Here is an 18,073-nt window from a genome sequence, read left to right on the forward strand (position 1 = left end):
GTGGCCCCCAGAACAACAGGATTGACGTCACCTAAGGACTTATGAGAAATGCAAATGGTCAGACCCTATCCCAGACTCAGAAACCCAGCAGGTGGGACCAGCCATCTGTTTTAAAGACCTCCTGATCTTTGTGGTGCCTGATGATGTTTGCAAGCCCTTGCCTTCCAGCCGTGTTTCTTAAACTTGGCTACACATTCAAATCATTCAAATGAGGAGCTTCCAAAAATTTGGTCCCCAGACCAATTAAATCAGGATCTCAGCTGGTCGAGGTGGCTCATTCCTATAATCCCAGCACTTTTGGAGGCCGAGGCAGGCAGATCACTTGAAGTCATGAGTTCGAGACCAGCCTGGCCAACATGGTGAAACCCTGTCTTTACTAAAAATACAAAAATTAGCCAGCTACCTGGGAGGCTGAGGCAGGAAAATTGGTTGGACTCAGGAGGCAGAGGTTGCAGTGAGCCGAGATCGCACCACTGCACTCCAGCCTAGGCAGCAGAGTGAGACTCCCGTCTCAAAAAAACCCCCAGGATTTCAGGGAACAGGACCTGGGCCTCAGAATTGTTTAAGCTCTCCAGGTGAATTGAATGAAGCCCTGCCTTGGCAGGCATGAGAATGCCAATCAAAGGCCAGGCTGACTGACGACCACCAGAGTGTCTGGGCCGCTCAGCCAGGACTCCTGCTTCTCTCAAGTCATCTTTACACAGGGACATTCAGAACGAGCTCCACGTTCTATTTCCGGCTCCAAGGTTCCTCTCCCAAGCATGAACTTTGTTCAGACATGTAGCAGAATCTGCCTTTTCAATGAACACTTTCGAAGTCAGCTCAGGAAGGAAATGTCAGTGATGCCGAAGCTGCCAACTCCGTGCTTGTTGAGTAGTGACTCTTGATCAGTCACACGGGAAGAGAGAGTAAGAGGTGAATCACATGCTGAGTGGTTTGTGCTGCGAATGTTTGCTGAGCTCTTTGGAACTCTCTGGGTATGAGTAACTCAGGCCCTTATGAATTCCTTTTGTCATCTTAGTCTCCTGTTTCTGAACTAAGTTAAATCGTATATTACATTAAGAATTTATGTAGACGTTATTTATTTTTGTTTTCTTTTTGAGATAGGGTCTTACTCCTCACTCCTGTGGCCCAGGCAGGAAGGCAGTGGCACAATCATGGCTCACTGCAGCCTCCACCTCCCGGGCTCAGGTGATCGTCCCATTTCAGCCTTCCAAGTAGCTGGGACTACAGGCACGGGCATCACCACACCAAGCCAATTTGTTGTATTTTTCGTCGAGACAGTGTTTCACCATGTTGCCCAGGCTGTCTCAAACTCCTAAAGCAATCTACCCACCCTGGCCTCCCAAAGTGCTGAGATTATAGGTGTGAGCCTCCCCACCTGGCCAAATTATAATTTATGTTATGATTACATGTATTCTAATTAGCAAGTGCATAGAAAAATATAATAATCATAAGAATAATTACTGTCTGTTGAGTGCTTGCTATGTGTTAGGCATTATGTCAACCATTTTATATACATCATCTCAGTAAGCTTCAAAAAAGCCCAATGTATATGTATTACTATATTCCCTGCTTTTTCAAGATGAGGAAACTGAGAATAAGGAATGTCATTAACTCACTCAACGTCATATAGACAGAAAATGGCAGAGCCAGAGTTAAGTCTATCATCAAAGATTGCTCTTTCAGCCCCCGCCTCTACTACCTCATGGTAAATAGTGGCATTCGTATATATTAATATTGTCAAAATTTTTAGTGCAATATGCAAATAATTGCTACTGAATAGTGTTTTCTTCCTGCATAAAATTATACGTGATTTAACCGGCAATTGCATGTAGTATAAACTCAGTAAATGCTATATATGAAACAGTGTTACCATCTACAGCTACTATAATAGTATCAATTGTATACCAATTAGAGTTAATTTGTATCTGTAACCAATAATGTTATTTGAAAAGGCCATTCCTGGAATGTTACTCTTTTTTTTGAGACAGTGTCTCACTCTGTGGCCCAGGCTCACTCTCTTGCCTCAGCCTCCTGAGTAGCTGGGATTACAGGCACACACTATCACACCTGGCTAATTTTTGTATTTTTGGTAGAGATGGGGTTTCACCATGTTGGTCAGGATGGTTTCAAACTCCTGACCTTGTGATCCGCCTGCCTCAGCCTCCCAAAGTGCTGGGATTACAGATGTGAGCCACTGTGCCCAACCTAATTTTTTAATTTTAGTAAAGATGAGGTCTCATTATATTGCCAAGGCTGGTTTCAAACTCCTGAGCTCAAGCCATCCTCCCACCTTGGCCTCCCAAAGTGCTGGGATTACAGGCATGAGCCACCACACCTGACCTGGAATGTTGCTTTGAGAATATGTGGTGTCTCTGAAAATACAAGGTGATTACTTAGATACAGTGCTTAAGGAAAAAAAGCAGTTGTAAAATTATATATACCAGTTTTGTAAAAAATATGCACATGTATTTTATATGCATAGAAAAAATAGGAAGGAAGTGCCCCAAATCTTTAAAAAAAAAATTGTGACTGGCTGGATTACAAGGGATTTTAATTTTTTAATTGATACTTGAGGCCAGACCAAGATATAAAGGTGAAGGGTACTTGAGAGAGGTTGGTAACTTGGCACTGCTTCAAACTGTTTCACATTTGTTAAGTGGGACAGGGAGAAACTGGTTACCGATTGATAAATAATGTGTACAAATATAGGTTAATTTTCTAGCTCATTCCCAGAGACCAAAGTAGAATGCCTATTCTTTGGCGGCAGTAGTGGGGAGAGGAAGCAAATTATTTCCCACTTTTCTATTGCTCTTATTCTTTCTTCATAAAATTCCAAACCCCACAGTTTATTGGGAAATACCTTAATTTAAAATGTAAATGCTAAGATAAGTTACTAATTCCTAGCCCTTTCCCTGGTATAACTGGAGTTTCCTCATTTCAGCTGACTGCTACACACATGGCACAAAAATACTGCAGAGAGAGGCTGATGGCAGTGAGGAACAGTTTTGTTTGTTCTTTAATTATTCTATTTCTTTCTTCCTCGTGTTTCGCCTGTGACATGAGACGTCCTGTGAGAAGTCCTGTGTTAACTGGCACCACATTTCCACTTAAACCTAGACATGTCAGCACCCTTTGCTCATCCTAGAAAAATTAGAGAACACACAAAGAATGACTTTCCAAATGAGAAGGGGAATTTTTAAAAAAGTATTATTTTTTAAAGCTGCAAAGAATGAACATCTAAAAGGTCTCATGGGTCTGGGTTCTCTAGGGCCAGCAGTAGCAGCACAGTCACCTGATCATCTGCTAGTGGCCAAAAGGAAAGGCCTTGTCTAGAAGGTTTTTAGGAGCCTGTAGTCACAGCCTATCTCTCTGACGAGAAGCTGTGCACGCTCTAAGGTGAGTGGCCTGGTGCAGCCACACTGGAGAGTGTTTTAAAGTTCTTGCAGTGAAAAGTTGCCACATTTTCTTTTTGCTTCATACAGATGCATGAACCTAAGCAACTGAAGTCTGAAAGTGGGCTGGACGCAGTGGCTCATGCCTGTCATCTCAGCACTTTGGGAGGCTGAGGTGGATGAATCACCTGAGGTCGGGAGTTCAAGACCAGCCTGACCAACATGGAGAAACCTCATCTCTACTAAAAAAATACAAAATTAGGCAGGGATGGTAGTGCATACCTGTAATCTCAGCTACTCAGGAGGCTGAGGCAGGAGAATCACTTGAACTGGAAGGTGGAGATTGCGGTGAGCCAAGATTGCGCCATTGCACTCCAGCATGGGCGACAAGAGCAAAACTCCGTCTCAAACAAAAAGTCTGAAAGTGAATGAAATGCCATGTGCCAGCATTCTGTACCCATGTGGGTGACAACTTGAGAGCAACAAGTGACTGGGTTTACGATGATCTCTGTTTAAAGGTGTCTTTAAAGCAAAAGGAAGCAATCTCTGTGTGTTTTAAAATTATTATTGTTCATGTGCAAACGGAAAATTCAGATACAGGTACATGGGGCAAGGAGGTAGTGAGAGGGCCTAGGGAACAGCACACAGGTGAATGCAAAGGTGCGCGCCTCAACACCCAGCTAAGTTTTGTATTTTTTGTAGAGATGGTTTCACCGCATTGCCCAGGCTGGTTTGGAATTCCTGAGTTCAAGCAATACTCCTGCCTCAGCCTCCCAAAGTGCTGAGATGACAAAGTGTGAGCCAGTGCTTCTGGCCATCAGCTCTCAAAAAAAAAAAAAAAAGGCAGGCATGATTGCGCACTCCTGTATCCCTGAATTTTGGGAGGCAGCTGTGCTGCAGCCTAAGTGACAGAGCGAGATTCTGTCTCTTAAAGAAAAAAAACAATTTAAGTCTCCCAATCCCTGAATATGGAATGTCTTTCCATTTACTTACGTTTTCTTTAATTCTTTTTTAAACAATATTTTGTAGTTTTAGAGCACAAATCTTACATTTTTTGTTAATTATATTCCTAAGTACTTTATTCTTCTTAATCCTATTATAAGTGGAATTGTTTTATTGATTTATTATACTTCTTGTGTTCACTGCTAGTGTGTAAATAAATAAAATAGATTTTTTTTTTTTAGTTAGATTTTTGCATTTGTCACCAAGGCTGGGTGTAATGGCGCTATCTCTGCTCACTACAGCCTCTGCCTCCCAGGTTGAAGCGATTCTACTGCCTCAGCCCACCAAGTAGCTGGGACTATAGCCATGCACCACCACGCTTGGCTGATTTTGTATTTTTAGTGGAGACCAGTTTTTACCATATTGGCCAGGCAGGTCTCGAACTCCTGACCTCAGGTGATCTGCCCACCTTAGCCTCCCAAAGTGCTGGGATTATAAGCATGAGCCACCATGCCTGGCCTCAATTGATTTTTTTTTTTTTAAGACAGGGTCTCCCTTTGTGTCCCAGGCTGGAGTGCAGTGACATGATCATGGCTCACTGCAGCCTCGAACTTGTGGGCTCAAGCAGTCCTCCCACCTCAGCCCCCTGAGCAGCTGGGACCACAGGTGTGTGCCACACACCTGATTAATTTTTTGTTTTTTGTAGAGGCAGGGTCTTACTATTAATATATTTCCCAAAATGGTCTCAAGCTCCTGGCCTCAAGCAATCCTCCAGCCTCAGCCTCCAAAAGTGCTGGGATTACAGGCCTGTAACTGATTTTTATATGACTGATCTTATACCCTGCAACCTTACTGAAGTTGTTTACCAGTTCTGATAGTTTTTAGTGTGTTCTTTTTTATATACAAGAATGTGTTACCTGCAAATAGAGAAGCTTTGCTTTTCCCATTCAATTCTGGGTGACTTTTATCTTCTTTTTCTGCCAAATTTCCCTGGCTAGGACCTCCAGTACAGTGTTGAATGGAAATGGTGAAGGCCAGGCACAGTGGCTCATGCCTGTGATCCCAGCACATTGAGAAACAGAGGCAGGCAGATTGCCTAAGCCCAGGAGTTTGAGACCAGCTTGGGCATCATGGTAAAACCCTGTCTCTACAAAAAAATACAAAAACTAGTGAGACATGGTTGAGCAGCACACCTGTAGTCCCAGGTACTCTGGAGGCTGAGATAAGAGGATCACCTAAGCCTGAGAGGTTAAGGCTACAGTGAGCTGAGATTGCCTCACTGCACTCCAGCCTGTGTAACAGAATGAGACCCTGCCGCAAAAAAAAAAAAAAAGAAAAAGAAAAAGAAAAGAAAAGGAATAAAAAAAAAAAAGAAAAAGGGAAATGGTGAGAGCAGACATCCCTGTCTTTTTTTCGGCTTTTAGGAGAAAGCATTAAGTCCTTCATCATTAAGTATGCTGTTAGCTGTGGGTTTTTTACCCATACTCGTTATTGGGTTGAGGACGCTTCCTTCTATTCCTAGCTTGTTGAATGTTTTTATCATGTAAAGTTGTTAGATTTTGTCAAATGCTTTTTTTCTGTGTCTGTTTAGATGATCGTGTGTTTTTGTCCTTTATTCTTTAATAATAATGTATTATATTAATTGAGGTTCATGTGTTAAACCAACCTTGCATTCCTGGGATAAATCCCACTTGATCATGGTGCACAATCCTTTTGTATGCTCCTGGACTCAATTTCTTGTGTTTTCTTTTTTTTGTTTGTTTGTTTTTAGGGAGGGAAGGAGGAAGGGAGGAAGGCAGGAAGGGAGGGAAGGAGGAAGGGAGGGAGGAAGGAAGGGATGAAGGAAGGAAGGAAGGAAGGGGGGGAGAGAGGGAGGGAGGGGGAGAGGGAAGGGAAGGAAGGAATTCAAGCAATGAGAGAGACATTGCCGACCTGGATCTAGAGGTTTACAAGTTGATTTCTTTTTTTGAGAGAAGGAAAGAAAAAAAAATGAGTAAAGGAGAGAAAGAGAGAGAGGGATGGTGAACGGAAATATTGCTTTATTCTGAAAAAAAAAATGGGTATTAATAATAGCCAATCAATGTTTCATTTAAACCTATGAGTAGGTGTGATGTGGTATTGACAAGAATGTATATTTTGTGTATTTGAAGTGGAGAGCTCTATAAATATTTATTAAGTTTACTTGTTCCGGATCTGAGTTCGAGTCCTTGATATCCTTATTAATTTTCTGTCTCATTGAATCTAAGTCTCTATGTATCTGGGTGTTAGGATCGTTAGCTCTTGTTGTTGCATTGATCCTTTTACCACTATATCTTTGTTGCTTTAAAATCTATTTTATTTGATACGAGAATTGCAACTCCTGCTTTTTATTTATTTATTTATTTATTTTTGCTCTCCATTTGGTTGGTAAATCTTTCTCCATCCCTTTGCTTTGAGCCTTTGTGTATCCTTGCATGTGAAACAGGTCTGGATGTAACATGCCGTTGGGTTTTGGCTGTGTCTTTTGATTGGGGGATTTAGTCGATTTAAATTTAGGGTTACTGCCATTTGATGTTGACTGGCTGTTTTATCCATTCGTTGGTGTAAATTCTTCTTTATGTTGGTGCTCTTTACTTTTTGGTATATTTTTAGTAAGGCTAATACTGGTTGTTTCTTTCTGTGTGTAATGCTTCTTTCAGAAGCTCTTGCAAAGCAGGCCTGGTGGTAATAAAATCTCTGAGTTCTTGCTTGTTAATAAAAGATTTTATTTTTCCTTCAGTTGTGAAGCTTAGTTTGGCTGGATATGAAATTCTGGGCTGAAGGTTCTGTTCTTTGAGGTTGTTGAATATTGGCCCCCACTCTCTTCTGGCTTGTAGAGTTTCTGCCGAGAGATCTGCTGTAAGTCTGATAGGCTTGCCTTTGTGGGTAACCTGACCTTTCTCTCTGGCAGCCCTTAGTATTTTCTCCTTCATTTCAACCCTGGTGAATCTAACAATTATGTGCCTTGGGGTTGCTCTTCTTGAGGAATATCTTTGTGGTGTTCTCTGTATTACCTGGGGTTGAATATTGACCTGCTTTGCTAGTTTAGGAAAGTTTTCCTGAATAATATCCTGAAAAAATATTTTCCAGCTTGGATTCATTCTCTCCGTCACATTCAGGTACACCTATCAAACATAAATTTGGTCTTTTCACATAGTCCCACATTTCTTGGAGACTTTGCTCATTCCTTTTTATCCTTTTTTCTCTAATCTTTTCTTCATGTTTTATTTCATTAAGTTGGACTTTGACCTCTGTTATCCTTTCTTCTGCTTGAACAATTTGAGTGTTTAAACCTGTGCATACTTCTCGGAGTTCCTGTATTGTATTATTCAGTTCCATTAATTCACTTATATTCCTCTCTAAGTTGTCTATTCCCAATAGGATTTCGTCAAACCTTTTTTCAAAGTTCCTAGTTTCTTTACATTGGGCTACAACATGTTCTTTTAACTCACAGAAGTTTCTTATTATCCATTCCTTGAAGCGTGATTCTGTCATTGGGATGCGCTCGTTCTCCATCAAGCCTTGTTCCCTTGTTGATGTGGAACTGTGATCATCTTTAGAGGGAGAGGCGTTCTGACTTTGAGTATTCTCAGCCTTTTTACGCTGGTTTCTTCCCATCATTGTAAATTTATCCTCCTGTCGTCTTTCAAATTGCCAACTTTCAGATTAGGTCTCTTGATTGGACGTCCAAGTTGTTAGTTTCCAGGGCCAGAACAGCAGCGTTAAGACTTATGGTGCTTTTCTGCCCAGGATTCTCCTGTCTGGCTTCCTTCTTGTGTCCGTAGTAGGCGACTCTGCCTTCCCTGGGCTCCAAACCTCGGTCAGAAGGGGAACCAGTCCCGTTTACTCTGCTCCGAGAGCTGCTGTGCTGAGGTGCCGTCACAGCTGCTGCGCCCGTCTCAGGAGTCGCGCTGGGGACCCGTGTGGTTCCTCCACTGGGGATCTTCTGCTCCGTGAGCGACCAGAATTTGTCTGAAAGTGTGGCGTCCTCTAGTTCTCTGCGCTTTGACTGAGAGCTGCAATCCCGAGCTGTTATCGATCGGCCATCTTGGATCGTTCCCTCTTCTTGTGTTTTCTGGAGGATTTTTACATCTAAAGTCATAAGAGACCTTGGTCTGTAGTTTTGTTTTCTTGTGATATCTTTGATTTTGGTCTCAGGATGATACTGCCTTGTGGAATGAATTGGAAAGCATTCCTTTTTCTTTTATTTTTGTGGAGTTTGTGGAAAATTAGTATTCTTCTTCTTCCCCACCCCCCCAAGATGTAGTCTTACTCTGTTGCCCAGGCTGGAGTGCAGTGGCATGATCTTCACTCACTACAACCTCTCCCTCCCGGGTTCAGGTAATTCTCCTGCCTCAGCCTCCTGAGTAGTTGGGACTACAGGCACGGGCCACTACGCCTAGCTAATATTTGTAATTTTAGTAGAGATGGGGTTTCACCACCAGGCAGGTCTGGAACTTCTGACCTCATGATCCACCCACATTGGTCTCCCAAAGTGTTGGGATTACAGGTGTGAGCCACTGTGCCTGGCCAATATTCTTCTTTAAATGTTTAGTAGAATTCACCAGTGAAGGCATCTGGTCCTTGGCTTTTCTTTGTGGAATATTTTTAAATGACCAATTCAAATTCTCTTCTTTTTACAGGCCAGTTCAAATGCTCTGTTTCTTCTTTAGTAAGTTTTGGTCATTTGTATCTTTGTAGAAATTTTTCTGTTTTATTGACGTTATCTAACTTGTTAATATGCTATTGTTCGTAGAATTATCTTCTGCTCTTTTTTTTTTTTGAGACAGAGTTCCACTCTGTCTCCCAGGCTGGAGTACAGTGGCATGATTTCGGCTCACTGCAACTACCTTTCAGGTTCAAGTGATTCTCCTGCCTCAGCTTCCTGAGTAGATGGGATTATAGGCACACACCACCATTCCTGGATAATTTTCACCATGTTTGCCAGACTGGTCTCAAACTCCTGACCTCAAGTGAGCCACCCATCTCGGCCTTCCAAAGCTGGGATTACAGGCATGAGCCACTGTGCCTGACCTTTTATGCTCATTTTTATTTCTATAGGGCTGGTACTGATGTCATCTCTTTCATTCTCAATTTTAGGAATTTGAGCTTTTTCTCTTATTTTTCTTTATTAATTTAGCTAAAGATTTGTTCTCCATGGCACATTACCTGGAAAACAGTTTTTAAAAAAATGCAAATAAAGATTTGTCAATTTTGTTGATCTTTTCAATGACTGATGTTTTCTTAGGTGTTCATTTAAAAAAATTATACCATTCAGGGTGTTAACATTGTTTGTGGCAAAATAAAAATTATACCATATAGGCTGGGCATGGTGGCTCATGCCTGTAATCCCAGCACTTTGGGAGGTTAAGGTGGATGGATCACAAGGTCAGGAGTTTGAGACCAGCCTGGTCAATATGCTGAAACTCCATCTCTGCTACAAACGCAAACATTAGCTGGGCGTGGTGGTACCCGACTGTAGTCCCAGCTACTTGGGAGGCTGAGGCAGGAGAATCACTTGAACCTGGGAGGCAGAGGTTGCAGTGAGCCGAGATCGCACCACTGCACTCAAGCCTGGGCAACAGAGTAAGATTCTGTCTCAAAAAAATAATAATTATATCATATAAGTTACATGTATGTTACATATAATCTGTTGTACATATCAAATGTTGCAGAGTAAAATTGGAAATAAGGGAAAAAGGAGTCACGGGACAGTTAATTGTCTAAAGAAACTTACTAGGACCGTAGTCCCTAAATTTGGCTTTCACACTAAATTTTCCTATTCAGATAGACTAATTTCTAAATTCTTGATGCTTCTGTCTTTAAAATGAAGGGAATATCTTCTCCCAGGCAGGGAAGTGGTTGATTCACTGTCAGTCCTTAGGTGCAAGGTGATCACGTGTCGTGTTCGTGCCAGTGCTTCTGATGTTTTCATTGCCAGTACTGACAAATTTGACACAGTGTTAGGGCTGCCTTAACAAAGTCCCACAAGCTGGGTGGCTTAAAGCCACAGAAATCTGTTCCTTCACAGAAGTTGAAATCAAGGTGTTAACAGGGCCACGCTCCCAGTGAAACTGTTGAGAAGAACAGAGTCCTTCTTAGCCCCTTCCAGCTGCTGGTGGTACCAGCAGTCCTTAGCATTCCTTGGCTTAAGGCTACATCACTCTGATCCCTGCCTTCCATGGTCACCTTCTGTCTCTCTCTCTCTTTTTTTTTTTTTTGTTTGTGATGAAGTGTCACTCTTGTCACTCAGGATGGAGTGCAGTAGCATTATTTCAGCTCATTGCAACCTCCACCTCCCAGGTTCAAGCAATTCTCCTGTCTCAGCCTCTCAAGTAGCTGAGATTACAGGTGCCCATCACCATGACTGCATAATTTTTGTATTTTTAGTAGAGACAGAGTTTCACCATTTTGGCCAGGCAGGTCTCCAACTTCTGACCTCAGGTGATCCACCCACCTCAGCCTCCCAAAGTGCTGGGATTACAGGTGTGAGCCACTGCGCCTGAGCACTCTCTCCTCTTCTTAAAATGATGCCTGCCATACTGGAGTAAAGGCCCACCTACTCCACCCAGCATGACCTCATCGTAACAAATCCTGTCTGCACTGACCCTCTTTTTAACAAGATCATATTCTGAAGTCCTGGGGGTTAGGACTTCAACCCATGACAGACATGTTTTGTTTTGTTTTGTTTTTTGAGATGGAGTTTCGCTCTTGTTACCCAGGCTGGAGTGCAATGGCACAATCTCGGCTCACCGCAACCTCCCCCTCCTGGGTTCAGGCAATTCTCCTGCCTCATCCTCCTGAGTAACTGGGATTACAGGCACGTGCCACCATGCCCAGCTAATTTTTTGCATTATTAGTAGAGACGGGGTTTCACCATGTTGACCAGGATGGTCTCGATCTCTCAACCTCGTGATCCACCCGCCTCGGCCTCCCAAAGTGCTGGGATTACAGGCTTGAGCCACCACGCCCGGCCGACATGTTCTAAGCTAACCATGAACATCTGTCTGTCTTTATTTTTTTTCTTTTCTTTTCTTTTTTTTTGATGGCAGAGTCTTGTTTTGTCACCCAGGCTGGAGTTCAGTGGCATGATCTTGGCTCACCGCAACCTCAACTTCCAGGGTTCAAGCAATTCTCATACTGTGCCTGGCTAATTTTTATATTTTTAGTAGATACGGGGTTTCACCATGTTGGCCAGGCTGGTCTTGAACTCCTGGCCTTAAGTGATCTGTCGGCCGCAGCCTCCCAAAGTGCTAGGATTACAGGTGTGAGCCACCGCACCAGCCCTACTTTCTGATTTTTCGAAATCTATCCCAGTGCCTTTTCTATTTACTGTGGTCTTTGTTTTAAATATATTTCCCCTAGATTGATGATATATTTAACGAAATCAGATTTGGGGAGTATGTGGACACTGGAAAGCTAATCGACAAGATCAACTTACCAGATTTCCTCAGAGTGTACCTTAACCACAGGCCACCTTTTGGTAACACCTTGAGTGGCATCCACAAGAGTTTTGAGGTGCTCGGTTATACCAACTCCAAAGGGGAAAAGGCCATTCGAAGAGAGGACTTCCTGAGACTGCTCGTTACCAAAGGTAAGCACGTACACCGGGATGTCTGGGGACATCCTGCAGCCGTTCCCCGTGTAGAGAACGGAGTGTGGGGAGCCAGCCCCTGTGGGAGCTCCATCTTTCATAAAGGAGGTGATTTGACTGGATTTGAGCCATGAATGATCTGGCTGACTCACCTGCATCCCTGACAAGTACAAGGTAACAGGAGGGACCCAGAGCTAAAAGGCAGAAGAATGCGATTCGTGTTGCAGCTTCCTGAACCTCAGCAAGACTCAGTGTCCTCACTTGTAAAATGGGAATAAAAACGCCAGCTGACCCATCTCACAGGGTGTCATAAGATTTGTGTTGATCTGGGCATGGTGGCTCACACCTCTAATCCCAGAACTTTGGGAGGCCGAGGCGGGTGGATCATCTGACGTCAGGAATTCAAGGCCAGCCTGACCTACATGGTGAAATGCCATCTCTACTAAAAATACAAAAAATTAAATGGGCGTGGTGGCAGGCACCTCTAATCCCAGCTACTTGGGAAGCTGAGGCAGGAGAATCACTTGAACCTGGGAGGCAGAGGTTTCAGTGAGCCAAGATTGTGCCATTACACTTCAGCCTGGGTGACAGAGCAAGACTCTGTCAAAAAAAAAAGAAAAAAAAAGAGTTGGATTGCATTTGTGGAATGTGACCAGACCAAAGTAAACTCTTTCATTTTTACCTACTGTGTTTCTCATGATTGTCCATGAGGATGTCGAGTAAACTCTCTCTGGATGCCATTTTCATCCTAGTCCAACTGGGTGGTCCTGATAAGAAGGAATTTGAAATGAAGTCGAGCCTGGTCTCAGCAGCATGCTGCCTTATTTCTCTATGCCAGACTCACATATTTTCCCTGCCTGGAGGACCCTGTTTAACACCATTAAGGAAGTATACGTGACAGTACTATGGGACTCTAGATTGTCTTTGTGTCTAAAGAAAAAGGGCTCACACCTGTCATCCCAGCACTTTGGGAGGCTGAGGCAGGAAGATCACTTGAGCCCAGGAGTTCAAGACCAGCCTGGCTAGCATAGTAAGACTTCATATCCACCAAATTGTTCTTTTCTGAAACAGAGTCATGCTGTGTTGCCAGGCTGGAGTGCGGTGGCATGATCTCGGCTCACTGCAACCTCCACCTCCAGGGTTCAAGCAGTTTTCCTTTCTCAGCCTCCCGAGTAGCCACCACACCCAGCTAATTTTTGTATTTTTAGTAGAGACAGGGTTTCACCATGTTGGCCAGGCTGGTCTCAAACTCCTGACCTCAAGTGAACCACCCGCCTTGGACTCCCAAAATGCTTGGATTACAGGCATGCGCCATCTCATCCAGCCTAAAAAAAATTTTTTTTTAATTGTATAAAAGAAAAAAAAAGTGGGATGATTCTCCTTAAGCCCTCTGAACAATAACCCTAAGCCCTGACAGTATGCTTAGCCCCAAGAGCTAAGCAACTACCTTCTTACTCTATGACACACAGGTGAGCACATGACGGAGGAGGAGATGTTGGATTGCTTTGCTTCGCTGTTCGGCCTGAATCCTGAGGGATGGAAATCCGAGCCTGCAGCCTCCTCTGTCAAAGGTACCCTGGCTGGCTTTGTCTGGGCATGTAGCCGTGCCTCACTAATTTGTTGTAGACTTAAGCACGTTTATTTCTCTTGATTGGTGTGAGCCACTCTCCCTAAGACTGTGCACGTAACAAAGTAAGTCTGTTGGGAATCACACATGAGTAAGTTACGGAAAGACCAGCGCATGGTGGCCACGCTGAAGAGATGAAGCCTTTGCTCCTGCGCTGCGTCCGTCCTTTGTTGAGCGTGGGCTTGTTTTCCCTTCGTTCCACTGACTTGTCATCTTGCCAGCTTGGGTGGGTGAAGGTTGGCCACCAGCAGAGGATCCAGTTTGGCAGCTGTTTCAGAAGAAGAGGTATGCTGGGAAAGACTTGGGGGCCAGCACTTTGGGGAGAGGAGGCAGGAGAATCGCTTGAGCCTCAGAATCTGAGAGAGGCCTGGGCAACATAGCGAGATCCCATCTCTACAAAAAATAAAACAGGCTGGGCACAGTGGCTCACACCTGTAATCCCAACACTTTGGGAGGTCAAGGCGGGTAGATCACTTGAAGTCAGAAGTTTGAGACCAGCCTGACCAACATTGTGAAATCCCATCTCTACTAAAAATACGAAACTTAGCCAAGCATGGTGGTGCATGCCTCTCCTGAGGCAGGAGAATTACTTGAACCCAGGAGTTGGAGGTTACAGTGAGCCGAGATCACACCATTGCATTACAACCTGGGCAGCAAGAGCAAAATGCCATCTCAAAATAAATAAATAAATAAAATTATCTGGGCAGACTGGTACATGCTTTTAGTCCCAGCTACTCAGGAGGCTTAAGTGGGAGGATGACTTGGGCCCAGGAGTTCATCGTTGTGGTGAATTAGGGTCGTGCCACTGTATTCCAGCCTGGGCAACAGAGTGAGAACCTGTCTCAATTTTTTAAAAAGAAGAGAAGGATTTGGAGAAGGAGAGAGCAACAACTTGGTGGGCAGTACAAGCTCAGCTGCAAGCTGCCAAAACTTTCAAGTTTTTTTTTTTGAGACGGAGTCTGGCTCTGTCGCCCAGGCTGGAGTGCAGTGGCGCAATCTCGGCTCACTGCCACTTCTGCCTCCTGGGTTCAAGCGATTCTCCTGCCTCAGCCTCCCAAATAGCTGGGACTACAGGTGTGTGCCACCACGCCCAGCTAATTTTTTTGTATTTTTAGCGGAGATGGGGTTTCACCATGTTAACCAGGATGGTCTCAGTCTCCTAACCTCGTGATCTGCCCACCTCAGCCTCCCATAGTGCTGAGATTACAGGCGTGAGCCACCATGTAGGCCAATTTTCAGGTTTTAAAAGGTCATCCTCCTCTCCCTTCCTGCTATAGCCTAAGTATTTTTCACCTTCTTTTAGTGCACTGGGCCTGAAGTTAGGGTTGTGACTTTCAGCTCGGAAGGAACCAAGCTAAACGGCTCTTCCAGGCTCGCGGGTGCAGGAGCAGCTCTGCTGATAAGCCCAGGGGTGGTCAGATCCCACCACCATCACTAAGACTGAGGAGGGCGCAAAGGCCCCTCACCCATTCCCCTTTTCATTCCCCACATCAAAGTAAACAGTCCCTGAACTCAGATAATTGCAGACTCTAGTATAACGGGTCATTCCCAAGCTGCAAGCTCTCCTACCCCATTCCTTTATGTACTTCGGATCTCAGAATGTGCCTTTCCCAATTGTTACATATTTATGCTGTGTTCCCAGGTACCTTGAAACAGAAAAATCAATCATACCATGTAGTTAAGGCTTTCCAGAGAGGTTTGCAGAGATTTGGTTAACACTGTTCTATTCTGCAAAGGAGAGATTTTTAACCAATTTTCACCCAGAGGTTTTCAAGGAATCAAAGCCACATCACAGCACAAAGCACCTCTTGTTTTTGTTTAGTAGCATTTCCTTGTGTTTTTGGAAAATCCTTCTGAGTTAGAAATATAATCATTGTGGCCAGGGGTGGTAGCTGTAATCCCAGCACTTTGGGAGTCTGAGGTGGGAGGATCACTTGAAGCCAGCAGTTTGAGACCAGCCTGGGCAACATAGCAAGATCCCATCTATACAAAAAAAATTTTTTTAATGAGCTGGGTGTGGTGGTATGTGCCTGTAGTTCCCGCTACTCGGGAGGCTGAGGTGAGAGTCTCACTTGATCCCAGTAGATCAAGGTTGCAATGAGCTATGACTGCTCACTGCACTCCAGCCTAGGCAACAGAGCAAGACCTGGTCTCATACCCCTTCCCCAGCCGAAAAAAGAAAGAAACATAATTATCATGAAGGCATTTGGTGTTCTTTTCTTGTTTTGGCTAGGTTCAGAAATTTGCCTTGAAGAAGAACTTCCAGACGAAATCACTGCAGAAATATTCGCAACTGAAATTCTTGGCTTAACCATTTCAGAAGATTCCGGCCAGGATGGTCAGTGAAGTTATTGGGAGCGTTTACAGCACAAAGGACTTTGGATGTGTGTGGACGCACGTGTTATGTTGTTCACGAGGCACTGCTCTTTATGTATTTCCCTCCCCCCGCCATCTTTAGAACACTTAGACATTAAAGCAAATTTCTGGTGAGCAATGGAATTCACAAAGTTGGACATTCCACTGTTTCTGAAATAGAAAAGTGGGCGGAGGCAAGAAAAACCCTGGCAGCTGGATATACTTGGTGGCTGGATCCCTGGGTCTCCAGCGATGCCGCCTGTGTGGGGTTGCACGGAATATGGAGGGGCGTGGTCTAAGGGCAGAGGGGTCCTCAGCTGGCAGCAGGTCTGCCTCGCAACCCATATGGTCCACGGAAATGATGATCCATGGCCTCATCCCCTTTACTTGCCGGGCCGCCTGGACCCTCCACCCAGTGTGGCCCAGTGTGGATCACCCCTGCCTGTTGTGGGGTGGGGTGGGGGTGCCGGGTGCGCCAGGCTCCTGAGAGTCCCGGATTGTGGCTTCTTATCAGCAAAACACCCAAACGGCAGTGTGTGGCCGTTATAAAGAGCATCACTAGCCATGCGTAACCCCAGTGGCAGCTGCCAGGAAAATGCAGAAGCCCCTCTGAGCACCCCCCCGAATCCGTTCATGCTGCACCTGGGCCAGAAACCACAGAACAGTCCCACCCAGCAGAGAGGCTGGGGCCCCCCTCGCACTCACACTCACCAGTGTGGTGGCTTGGCCACCTCACACTCCGCTGGGCCGCAAAACATGTAGTAGGCAAAAATAGGGGCCGGTTCCCCAGCTCTGGGACATTTAGGGGACGTTACTAAGTTTATAGCAGTATTTTGGCCTTGAAAATAGCATAGCATTGTAATGTGAACAGATGAGAGTTCCAGGCTGACTTTAGAATTTTGTCACCCATTCTGAGGTCTCATTCAGGCAAAGGTGCCAGATGTCATTCTCGAACACGCTCTGCCCAGCACACTCCCCAGACCCGCTTCTGCCCCAGAGAAACCAGCATATCTGAGACAACATTTCGGATCCACTTAAAATGGCTTTCTCTGAAGGCACATTCTGCGGCAGAGAAACAGAATGACAACCACGTCGTTACTCATACACGAAGGCCCCTCCACTACGTGGGGTCCAGCTGGAAATCTGGCACAGTGAGTCTTTGGAATGCCCCGGAACATGTAACGGAACTGTCTACCCCAACCCAGGCTGTGTCACTGTGACCTTGGGGCAGACAGCACGGGCCAAGGTGCTGCCGGTGCCAGCTTGTCACACCATGTCACCAGGGCTTTGCAACCTAGTTTACATTTTGTTCTTTTTAAAATACATGAAAAGAAAAACAAGCTTTATGAATCAATTTTGCAGCTGCTGAGGGCTTAGGAGATCTAGTATCAAGCCAGTTAAAAAGTTCCTGGGGACATTTTAGGGAACAAGAAACTCTCAAATGATTTGTTCTCTTCAAAAAACAACTCAGAATTAGATGTGGTCTGGACATCAACTGGGGGCTTTGTTCGTTAAATCTGGCGCCCTCTGATTTGGTTCCGATTGACGGCAAGTACTGCCATTGTCTTGAGCAGAACCGACCTGTGGTCAGTTGGACCCACTGTGGCGGGTGGGCTCAGTAAGCTGGGACACTGCCCGGGGTAGGCGGATTGCTCTCTCTCTGCCTATCCAGCTTTAGCGTCTCCTCTGGAGTCAGGAGGGGAAGGTGGAGTCCTGGTTACGGATCATGGTTATAGTTATGTTCACCAAGGAGACCAAAAACCATGGACAGCAGGATCGGCATGAATGGCATTCCCGCCCCACACCCAGCCTGGCCTGCCGGGGGACTCTTCTTACCTGGGGTCCTCTTTCTACAGGTGTTTGTGGGGTATTTTGGTTTTTGTTTTTTTGAGACTGAGTCTTGCTCTGCCACCCAGGCCGTAGTGGCACAGTCCCAGCTCACTGTCACCTCCGCCTCCCGGGTTCAAGTGAGTCACATGCCTCAGCCTTCCGTGTATCTGGGATTGCAGGAATGTGGCACCAGCCACCATGCCCAGCTAATTTTTTTTTTTTTTTTTTTGAGATGGAATCTCATTCTGTTGCCCAGGCTGGAGTGCAGTGGTGTGATCTCCGCTCACTGCAACATCAGCCTCCCGAGTT

General features: G+C 44.9%; 1 protein-coding gene across 25 annotated transcripts in view; it reads left to right on the forward strand.

Annotated features, from left to right (window-relative positions):
* Positions 1–16,078, forward strand: part of CFAP251 (cilia and flagella associated protein 251) — an 89,538-nt gene extending 73,460 nt beyond the window's left edge. For all 25 annotated transcript variants that reach the window (XR_013522176.1, XM_078337492.1, XM_078337497.1 and 22 more), the window contains 3 exons: positions 11,724–11,952; positions 13,422–13,523; positions 15,813–16,078. Coding sequence is in view for 24 of the 25 variants with exons in the window: in XM_078337492.1 (XP_078193618.1) it covers positions 11,724–11,952; positions 13,422–13,523; positions 15,813–15,925 (444 nt within the window). In the remaining variant the exon portion in view is untranslated. The remainder of the gene's footprint in view (positions 1–11,723; positions 11,953–13,421; positions 13,524–15,812) is intronic.
* The last annotated feature ends 1,995 nt before the right edge of the window (positions 16,079–18,073 follow it).

Source organism: Callithrix jacchus, chromosome 9 (genome assembly GCF_049354715.1).
Source record: "Callithrix jacchus isolate 240 chromosome 9, calJac240_pri, whole genome shotgun sequence".
Classification (NCBI taxonomy): domain Eukaryota; kingdom Metazoa; phylum Chordata; class Mammalia; order Primates; family Cebidae; genus Callithrix; species Callithrix jacchus.